This window comes from Chelonoidis abingdonii, chromosome 7 (genome assembly GCF_003597395.2).
Source record: "Chelonoidis abingdonii isolate Lonesome George chromosome 7, CheloAbing_2.0, whole genome shotgun sequence".
Classification (NCBI taxonomy): domain Eukaryota; kingdom Metazoa; phylum Chordata; order Testudines; family Testudinidae; genus Chelonoidis; species Chelonoidis abingdonii.
In genome coordinates, this window is record NC_133775.1 from 25707108 (window position 1) to 25719060 (window position 11953).

Here is an 11953-nt window from a genome sequence, read left to right on the forward strand (position 1 = left end):
CACGTGCTATGCTTGCAACACTCATTACAGTCTATAGCTGTGCAGGACCCATGCTTCTCACACAGATGGTAGACGTGGGTTTGCAGGGCTTTTGAAAAAAGAGGCACAAAACATTATGGGAAAGAGAAAAATGCATCATGGGACACTGAAACCATGTTCCCACTAACTCCTATGTGACTCATTTGTCCCCATGGGGAATTTCAAACCCCTCCCAAAACACCCTGCACTAGATGTGGCAAGTTACACAACAGGATACCTACCCAAGGAACACTGCTCTCTGCATAGATGCAAGCGCTACTAGTGAGAACACGCACCACCAACACAAGGAGCATAGTTTGGACAGGCAAATGCAATTTAATTACTGGGATGGCTGTACATTGACATAACTTAGGTCAACTTAATTTTGTAACAAGACAAAACAGATTAGCCAGGATGAAAAATACAGATGCAGCCATGCCCCAAGGCAATAATTCCAGAAATTTAAAAGGAATAAATGCAAACTTACTAACGTCTCTTGCTTTAGTTTGTCCTTATTCCTGGCTTAAGCCTAGACTTTTCCTTTCTTTTTCCCCCCACTTTAACAACCCTGCGTTGCTTCCTTCACACTTTGGTCTCTCTTTGTGATTGCTATCTTCTCTTAAATTTAATTTTCTCTTTCTTTCACCAAAATCTCCTTCTCTCCTCCTCTCCTTCAACATCACACTTATCTTTCCTATCTTGTATCAATCCCTCCTTCTCTTCTATGCCCAGGCTCTCACACATGAATACTCTTTACACATTCCCTAAAGCCAACCTATCACATAAGTACTTTAACATATGCCTAAGAGACAGATAATTAAAGGTATTAGACAAAGCCAACAGATGTGATGAGGGGACTCCCACTGTCCAGGTGCCAAAGGGAAGGGGAGGGAATAATACAAGGACATCATCCCTAGATCCTTGGTGGGTTCAGCTTTAAAAGCCTCTGGCTACTAAGTGTCTAATAATTTTAAAGTGTTCCCTTCCCCATCTCCACAAACCCACCATGCCTGCTGCAAGAAAAATGAGCATGCACATTCTGTTTCACACTGTTGCTCCTCAGTCATTTCAGGGCTCCTATCAAAATAATCGGCAGTCTCCACTTCTCTACCATTAGCTGTCTCATGGCTGCTGTGATTACAGTGTATTTGTTTTTGTTAGTTCACCTTTATTACAACATTCTGGCTATTGCGAGGGAGATTTTTCCACTACTGTACCCACTCCCTTCAGATGCAAAATTATTAAATCTTCTTCTCTAATAAGTTACTGCAGTGCCTAACTCTGCTCCTACTCAGAGATTTCCCAACTAGCAACAGAGCGAAATTGTCATTATTACTGTCAGAGTTCTGGGGACAGCAATGAAACTGGTTGGTTTTACTCTGCTGCGGTTTGGCAAAGCTATGAATAGCTGGAAAGGAAGTGGTGCTGTAGTCCATCTGCATTGGTTTAGACTTCACTCACATTTGAAGGTATTTTTGCAATTTTTTTCTCTTTTTTTAAAGGAAAGCTTCAACTCTGTAAAGTTGCCAGCACTCATCCCAAGAAGCTTTTTACTAGCTATGTGTTATTCACCAAAGGCATTTTTCAAGTCCTGTGGAGGGTTAGTTTATTATTTATGAATTTAATATTTAATGTAATATTCTATTTACTGATACAACCTTGAGAAAGCAATAGGTATCTCTTATAAATGTGACACTAATGGAAGCTGCTGAGAAATTATACCAAAATTTTGAAATTGTGTAAATTTGGGGTCAGTTATAAAAAAATAGAACTTCACTAACATTTAACTAATCACATTTTATTAGTATAATACTGTTTAGTAACAAAAAATTATTTGTATTACTAAACTGTAGTTTGTATCAAACTCATACAAAGGATTTCTTATACAGTTCCTTTAAGCTTCCACTTTACGGAAGCACCAACAGAGGTTCCACAGTTAAAAGTTTAGATTTTCATTTGAAGCAGAGATTAAGCCACTTTGTTATATATGAAAAAAATACAGCCAGACCTCACCAAAATTACAACACATGCTTGAGCACAGAATGAATTTTCTGAATTGACAAGTAAACCCATTAAGTGTCTTATGAGTTAAAATAAATCAAAAATTGGGAATTTAAGAAATGTATCACCCTTTGTCAGACCATTCTATCCCAAGTGATATTAACAGAACAACACAAACCCTTCTCAAAGTTAAAACTCACTCCAATCATATGCATAAACTACATTTGGAGATTCTTATTAAGGATTAATGGTAATTTATTCCCTTTATTCTTCAAAAGTGAAAATTTCTTCTGCAGCGGCAACTGTCATAATATTCTTCTACAGAGAATATCAAGAAGAACTGACCTGTTTCAAAGTATTTGCCACCTTCTATTGTTCTCAATGTCAGTGAGGGTACAAGGTTGCTATTAGCAAAAAAAAGGTGTCTTTCAAAATGACCACCAGCCCCCGTTGATCCAAGTAAGAGTAATGTTAAGTTTCCCTCAGGAAAGATGGTGTGCCTCATGGAAAAAGGAATAATGAAAAAAATTAACCTGTCTATAAAAATCAGTATAATCTAAACTGAAATGACACACTATTAGGCACAACTCATAACTGCATGGTGTCACTTCAAGGTGGAATTAGAGATATTTTGATGCCTTATCTTAACATGTTTAGATTTATTTTAAGTTTAACCTTAACTCTGAATTCTCTGGTTTTTTATCTGTGAACAGATTAATGAAAACTGAATACATTTTTCAAATGCAAAAATTAGAACAGTTTGTCATGAAATCATTATAGATTTATAATTCAAATAGGCTCTCTGTAAGAGGGTCTTGAAATAACTGGTAAGGCAAAATATGTATGTGCACACACATGGTTCATAGGAGCTCACAACATGCTAGAAGTTAAAATATCTAGGCCTGACCCTGCAATTCTTTGTCCACACGTGGACCCTTATATCTGTGCAAAGTTCACTGGCTTCAATTAGGGTTCCACACTGACAAACCAATTACAGACAACAAATAGGGATTTTAGAAATACAATTAAATGTTTTACACTCTGTCTTTTCTTTTGTTTTAAACTCATATTCATATGTCATTTTTAAACTATGAAATATAATAAATGTATGCAGAAAGATGTAAGGAAGCACTTGTCTATTGGAAAAATATAGGTCCCTATATGCTGTAATCTAGTTGCCATATACAGGTCCTTGTGCCCGTGCAGAACCCCACTGACTTCAGTGGGGTTCTATGCAAGTGTAAGCGTCCCCCTGAAAAACTGATTTCAGGATTCAGGCCACAGCTGTATAGCAATACATAAAGGTATTATGAACTCACTCAAATTTGGCCCAGAGACTATTCAATCTCTCAAAAGAAAGTTCTGAGCAGACACTTCCAGCTCCCCTCCCCACAGTCCCTGTAATGCAAAGCATTTCAAAACATAAACATAGGGAAGGTAATGTAAGTGGAGAGAAGTAGGCAAAAAAAAAAAAAAAAAAAAAAGACTGAGAATGAAGGAAAAATGAAAAGCAGGACAAAGGGGGAGACATACTGAAAACAATAAGCCTGAATTGAGAAGACAGAGAATTTAGGCCAAGTAAATTAATGGGAATGATGGAAGTTAACAAGGAGACAGCAAGGGGGTAGTATGTTAGCAAGTATTAAGACATAAGAAGATGACTAAATAAGACATTTGAAAACAGAGTGTTAAAATGTAAAAATTCTGTACTGGGAAAATATAAACACTCTTTAAATTACATACAAAATGAATTTTTTCAGAGATGCACTTGTAAGAGCAGAAATTGTACAAAAGAAAATCAAAATAAAAAACTGAATTAACAATAAATACATGAAACAAAAAGGGAAAACCCCCCAACATTTTACAGTTATATAAACTCCTAGATCAGCCTGCTATTGTTTATTTGTACTGTTGTACAACTACTGTTTATAGTTTTCTGAATCACTCTTTGAAGGAAGGACTATCATTTACTATAAGATTGTACAGCACTTACCATGATCTGGATTAAACTGTTTTACCCAATATTAAATAATAATATGCCACTATCCTCTCACTTTTCTGGTATTTATTTTCCTACAGTATTTTCATATTTCCTTAGAAGTGTTCACATAAAAATGTTTTATGGACACTGTCAAATTAAAACATCATAATTTAACATAAAAGGCTACAATACATGTGGTATTACCTTGTTTTTCTGGGAAACAAGTCTTAAGGGGTTTTGCTGGCCTTTTTAGCACAATCTAACAGTTTCATATTTCTATTTAGGACTAACTGTTAGAATTTTACAAATGAAGTTATTGCAATTATTGAGAGTTTTGTAACTGTAGGAAATGCCTTATATTAACAAGAAAATCAATACACGTTTAATGTTCATCAGTAAATGACAATTCATGATAATATTGCATAAAACAATAAAGCCATTCTCAAACATGGTGAAACTTAGATTTATGAACTGTACAGTTAAGGTTTATGAGAACACTAGGGACACAGACAGCAAGTTTTACAGACGATACATTGTTTTAAGGCAGTGGCCCCCAAACTTTTAAGGGTCACCTCCCCTTACTTCGGTCCACACACACACAGCCTACACCAGGAGGGCTGGGACTGGGGCTGTGGCTCAGGGGGAAGAGGACGTAGACAGGTATAAGAGGGCTGAGGCTGGACCCTCAGCAGGGGGCAGGGCAGGGGCTAGGACCAGAACTTGATGCAGAGTCAAGGCCAGGGGCCACGGTTAGGGGCAGAGGCTGGGAGCCAGGATATGCCTGATGGGGGGCGGTTGCCAGAGTAGAGCTGGGAGCGCTCCCTCCCCACCCCGTGGGAGCTGGCCTAGGGTACAGGTGGGTATCAAAAACCACCGATTTCTCTTTGATAATCTGTGGAGTGATTTAAGTGTCATCTTTTGAGTGACTGCCTGGATTGACTTGTAAGAAAGAATTAAGAGGCGAACGAAGAGCGAAACTCACCTACAATGAAAAGACATGGCTAATCATGAATTGCTGTAAGATAGAGAGAGCTTATGCTCTTTGCAGAGCTAATAAACATCAGACCACCACACTCTGCAAAGCCAAAATGACACAGAACTAACAGCATTTGCCTGCTATAATGGAAACTCTTTAAACAGGACTACATTAGTGTGAACTAGGGACTTTTAAGTTCACGTGTACGGCTTCCACACAGGAGAGTTACAGCACAGCACTTTGGTGCACACTGCTATTCACACCCCCTTAGTCCAAACTGCAGGTCAGTGTAGACTTGCCCATTCTTTTTAAGAAGGAAGAATGCAGATTAAATAATAGTATTTCAGTGGAACTGTGCTTTCCACCTCGAAAGTGGGCAAAGTCCTTTCCTGATCTATACCATGATTTATAAAAGACTGCAGAAGTCTCCCTTTCTTGCCATAACTACTGGAATGTTCCACATTTCAGAAATTGTACTATTTACTTAAAATTCTGCATCTAGATCATTACCTCTTAACAATCAACAGTGACTATCAGCCTATAAACATATGTCAGGTATCAGGAGGTAGCCATGTTTGTCTGTATCTACCAAAACAACAAGTTGCCTTTGGATTCCTTGTTGTTCCTATAAATATATGTAATTTCAAAACCACTCCAAGCAGCTGTCACAAGCAGCCTGCCAAGCTCAACGATAGCCAGTTAAATTTAAAGAGCAATTGTACACATACAGATGTTAATATATTGGTCCAGGTTTTCAGGTGACCTCAAACTAATCTCTAAACTCTATAGGAATACATGTTTACACCCATTTACACATACTACTAGGGAACTTAAATGCACTATTATCTAATGTTTACATCCACATGTGGATTTTGCCTACAATAATGTGGGTTTTCTGTATGCTTAATTTTAGAAGAGCAAAATCCAAGGTCACATCTGAAAATCTGCCGCATTCTATTCTCAATAATCAGCAATTACAGAGCTGAGAGAAAAACTGTCTTCGCACTGACATAAATTAAAATAGATCACCTTGTTTATAATAAAAACAACAAAAACTAAAAGAGAGAAAGTGATCGAATTTCCATTTCATCTGACCGTTATCATACATTTAATTTTATACAATATGCAATGTCTGTCAACGGGGAAGCAGCAAAAAAATACTTGGATTGAGAAAGCGCTGTAGTGTATGTACATTATCAATTTTAATGACAATTTATGCAAACTTCACAGCTGAAGTACTGTATACTTTAATTGGCAGCACTCTCTAATCAAAGCAATTTACTTATATCCAACATTGAAGAAATTTCATTATAAAAATAATGTAACTCCAACAGCCATAATAACACAGTCAAACTTCTGCAGGATTAGAAACAATCATCTGTGTCCTGTGCCTCATAGTGCCCCAGGGGTGCCATCTCTGGAAACCACAGCTTCTGTCAAGTCTTATAGCTAGCAATAACTTTGTTTGCCTGTTCATATGAAGAAAACTATTTTCTTCTTGCACTTAATATTTTTGGTATTTCAATACTCAGAAGAAAATCTAGACAAGAAATAGCAAGAAAATATAAAAACCAAAACACAAATTTTAAAAAGGTCTTGAAATTGTTGCTTGGTATAAAGTTGAGGTCTGATCTGTCATTTTAGGGCAAATTCCTTCCATATAAACTATATTTATATAAAAATCAGTGCCTTTTCTTTACAAGGACTTTCATCATATTATATATTTGTGACTACTTCTGTTTTACAAATAGCTATTCAGATAATAAACAAATGATGCTTATACTTGGCTAAGGGTAATTAGAATATCAATCTATACTTTTTGTGCTAAAATAATGTCACCATAAATGAAAACATGATGCAAATGACAACACTGGTGTAAGTTTTCAAATTGTTGCATTGGAATTTAGCAACATGACAAGTTAATTGACATGAAAAAATGTAGCTAAATTTCTTCCACAATGCTTGGAAAACAGATGCCATAGCAACTTGTATATACTCTGCTATGTATAGTGGTATCACCATTTAATAAACCTGTATGTACTGTAATTGTTAAACAGGCTGATAAATAATCAAAATGCTTCTAGTTAAATTAAAGGCTGTAATATTTTGGTTTGGTTTCTCTAAGTTCCCTGGTGAGAAAAGCAACAGAATTGTGTTTCAAAAACAATTTCTTGCTAGAATCTTCAATTATTATAACTGTATAAACCACATTGCTGTACCACACTGCATATTACATAGATGAAAGGTTACTTTTTGAGAGGGTATGGGAAATAAGGGTTGAGGTTAAACTAATAATAGCTAAACAATTAAGAAATCAAAATACTTAAATTATTGTGGAATTATTTAAAGATATATGGATAATTTTTGATAATTAGATTTTTGGCTAAGGAACAAAAGCAGAATTCATGGTTACCATAGTTACACATACTCTTTGTTGTGTTTCAATGCCACATGATCTGATTCAAAGTAATACACATCAGGCTCTTCCTCATCATCTTCTGCAGTGTGCAGGTTGGCACTCTCTTTGGTAGATGATATATATCCAGCAATGAGCCGAGCCTCAGAGGGTGGCTTACTTAGTCCATCACTCACATAATCTCCAGAGTCACAACCTCTCACTTTTTCACTCTGCATAATTTCTTTAGTGTTTATGGGAGAGCCACAGATATTATTAGTACTTGCAGCTATATTCTTTTCAGTGAGACTAAGATTATTTTCCTCAACCTGCCCATTTTCTCTACAAGGCGAGTTATTTTTAGTGGGACTACCTTTGGCAGGGGCAGCCCTTCGTGGTGAAGTTCTCAATGTATATCTGTGTTCTTGAAGTTCTGACATTGATGTAATTTGAGCTGAAACACATTCCAGCACGGAAGATGGTGGTTCAGGTTCACCTGAGATTGATGTACTATCATGATCAGCGTTCAGGTTGCTGTTGGTGTTTTCAGCACACTGTTCCTTTGAGGCACTGCTATCTCCCACCACGTCTACCTCCTCCTCAGAATCCCTCAAGAAAGATGACTGGATTTCAGAAAAGGACCCGGTAGCTGGCTCATTTGCCTGATCAACAGGTTCCGCAGGCAAGCAGTCACTTGTTTTGTGGTCCTCTAACTTTACCTGTTCAGGTGAATTTGTGCAAGGCACATAATGGTCTATAACACTGTCCTCCTTGCTGCTATTAAGCAACAATGAAGAATGGGCAAATGAATTCCCATTTTCTGCTACAGTTTTCTCCTTGGGCATACAGGAACCAGCACTGTTCTGTTTAGTGTTCCCATCAGGCTGACAATCATCACAGTTTAGGGCATCTGACTCTCTCTCATCAACCCCATTGACAGCCTGATAGCCCGTGAGCTCTTCAACTATTGCAGAATTATTAAACCCTTCCACACAGACATTCACCTTTTTAACTTCCCTTTTGTCACAATCATCCAGTATAAGACATCGACAAGCTCGTTTAGTCCCTGCAGAGACTGCATCATTGTCTGATATGGAACTCTTACACTCCAATGATTCCTTTTCTGCTTTAGTAGGCAACTCTTCTTCTGAACTGTTTGCTACTTCTGAACGTAGGCAACGTTTAATTCGTTTTAAAACTGGTGATACAGATTCTGCTTGTCTTTTCTCACAATTTTCCACAATTTGTTTCTCAACATTATCTTTTTCAGAAGTAGACAGTCCTCTCTTTCTAGGGCTCACCCATGATTCCCGAGCATTTTGCTGTTTCAAGTCAGTAGTTCTTCCACTATTACTTCCCTTTTGAGTTTGCACAGACTCTGGTCTCTTCTTTGGTGATCTTGATCGTACTTGAGAATGAGGAGATAATTCTTCTGGATGAGCGATACTACGGTTTCTTAAGGTTCGACCACAGAAGTTTTCATCCAAACCATTTAACCCCACTGTTGATCTTGTAACACGAGTAGATCGAGAAGCAGCCATACTATGGCAAGTCCCTAAAGTATGTTCATCATGATCCACTCATTGGGAAACCTTCAAAAAAAATGTAAACAAAACAATGAGAAAAAAGTAACATTCGAAAACATCTGCATTCATAAAAATTATGTTAATGTTCTGAAGGATATATTTTACATTGTGACAAAAGGTACTAATGTGAAAATTACATATCTTTATGAAACATAATATTTCTTCCCCGTTTCAACAAATAAGGACTTTACAGAGATGTATATTGGCCCCAAGAAACAGAATAGTTTACTTACTATTTCTATTTATTCTCTCTTTAGGACAAGTATCAGAGTATCATTAAAGTCTGAATATCAAATATAACTGGAACACTTCAGTATTACTAAAATGCACTATTTTTTACTATACTGTACAAAAAATCATTTTGTACAGGTATGATTATTAAATGTCTGCACTCACATAACAAGAATATTAAACCTCATCCTTAAAATTCCATATTCATCACTAGCAATGTACATTAATTATAATCACAACAGGATGAAACAGAAAACATATTAATACAATATCTTGCTAACTGAATCTGTTGCCTTTATAAATCAAAGAAATTGATAACAGTATTTTCATTTGCACTTCTAATTTGACAGATGATCAAAAGATGTTACTCCTGTCAAACCACTAACAGTAGAAATGGGTTCAAAACAAAACATCATATTTAAAATTTGCAGTTTGAACCTATTCCTATAATGATGGACTGAATCATTTTTTATCTCTAATTTTGGGAAAATCTGGGTTCAGATCTAGATTTCAAACCCCTGTGTAAGGATCTGAGATGTTAGTGTGAAACAGTAGGACTCTCTAAGTTTGGTCCAATCCATGAAATCTTAAATCCCAGTCTTATCTTCTTGCATTCCTCATATTATTGCAATACTGGACATTAGTATTGGAGCATTATTACATCAAAGATGATTAACAGACTTTTTTTGTTTGCATAAATTTTAGTGCATATTTTTTTCTTTTCCACCTGTCAGAATTCCAGATTTCAGCAACTCATCCAAGTGACATATATGATGCACACGGCCTAAAAGCTATTTTAAAAATAGATAAATAAATAAATAAAAATCAGGCCACCCACATGTTATTGATAAAGGCATGAATTGACAAATGGAAGGGAACTACTTTAACAGTTTTTTGGTTTCCATTTTCAACAAGAAGAAAAAAGAATGACACTGTCACCTCTCAGAAAGTTATACATATATAGATAAGTAGGGTAAAGTCTTTTAGCAGAAAAAATTGGAGGTGTAATATTTGTATCAATCAGGGCATGACAATATTCTTCTAGAACAGTTTGATTCTGACTGACAATGACAGCAACTAATGAAACTGCCTGTTTACACGTGCTTATATTAAAACTGCTATTTCAAATACACTTAAAAATTCCTAGTTACATTAAGTACTAGATAGCATAATAGCACAGTATTACTTGGTATATATTACGACCATGAAACTAGGAATGATTTACATTCTTTATAATATATATTATTATATATAATAAAAACAAAAAACAAAACAATGAAAAATTTGTTACTATTTATTAAGGTTAATAAAAAGCACAGAGTCTAAAGTAATCATTTGCTATTATCAGATGCAGGTTAATGCATCCTAGATATTTTCATACACTCGTGGATGAGTAAGTAAACTTATCTTTACAGTATAAGGACAATGAATTAACAAGACAATTGTTGAGAGTATTTAAATGAAAAACAATGCTATACATTTAAATAGGTTAGTTAAAGATTATGTAGAAAATAAGTTCAGAGTCCTGACAAATTAATTTCTCAAAATAGGAGACTATTCTACTGTATTAACTAAGCCAAATCAAGGTCCCTCCTTTCCCTGTACATTCATCTTAAGGTGAGGGTCCCTGTTTTATGAACCACAGCAATACAGACAGATGAAGCAACACTGACTGATTGCAAAGACATTTGATAAACACTACAACTTTTAAATTGGGAGAGTGGGTGACAGATGGTGGCTAAAGGGCCTGAAGCAAAGCCTTGTGGGGAGCAGGGCAGGCTTGCAGAAGGCAGCAGCTGCATTCATAACTCCTAAGCAGTGCTCCACTCTTGATGCACTGTAGGTGAAATAGTTCTGTTCCTTAAAGCCATAGGATGGCAGCCATATGCTTCTGTATCTTTCTCCATGCTCCCCAAAAGATAGTGCACAAGCACCGTCTGAACCTCATGTTGCTGTATATCCCGTTTCTCTGTTGGGCTACACAATTTCTCTCTCCTGGAGATCCTGAAATGGCAAGCAGATAAGCTGAGGAATAGAAAATTACACAAAAAGACCACCACTTCCTTAGCTCTCGTCCCCTAACGACCCTACTCTACTTGTGCTACATTGAAGACGACATCATCATCTGGACCCATGGAAAAGAAGCCCCTGAGGAATTCCACCATGATTTCAATAATTTCCATCCCACCATCAAGCTTAGCCTAGATCAATCCACACAAGCAGTCCATTTCCTGGACTACTGTGCTAATAAGCGATGTCACATAAATACCACCCTATACCGGAAACCTAATGACCACTATACTTACCTACATGCCTCCAGCTTCCATCCAGGACACACTACATGATCATTGTCTACAGCCAAGCTCTAAGATACAACTGCATTTGCTCCAATCCCTCAGACAGAGACAAGCACCTACAAGATCTCTATCAAGCATTCTAAAAACTACAATACCCACCTGCTGAAGTGAAAAAACAGATTGACAGAGCCAGACAAGTACCCAGAAGTCATCTCCTACAAGACAGGCCCAACAAAGAAAATAACAGAACACCACTAGCTGTCACCTTCAGCCCCTAACTAAAACCCCTCCAGCGCATCAAAGATCTACAACCTATCCTGAAAGATGATCCCTCACTCTCACAGATCTTGGGGAATAGACCTGTCCTCACTTACAGATAACCCCGCAACCTGAAGCAAATACTCACCAGCAACCACACATCACTGAACAAAAACACTAACCCAGGAACCTACCTTTGCAACAAAGCCC

General features: G+C 36.8%; 1 protein-coding gene across 5 annotated transcripts in view; it reads right to left on the bottom strand.

Annotated features, from left to right (window-relative positions):
- Nucleotides 1–11953, bottom strand: part of ZZZ3 (zinc finger ZZ-type containing 3) — a 98837-nt gene that overhangs the window by 50460 nt on the left and 36424 nt on the right. For all 5 annotated transcript variants that reach the window (XM_075067732.1, XM_032802462.2, XM_032802463.2 and 2 more), the window contains exon 2: nucleotides 7405–8963. In XM_075067732.1, the coding sequence (XP_074923833.1) occupies nucleotides 7405–8912 (1508 nt within the window). In that variant the 5' untranslated portion in view covers nucleotides 8913–8963. The remainder of the gene's footprint in view (nucleotides 1–7404; nucleotides 8964–11953) is intronic.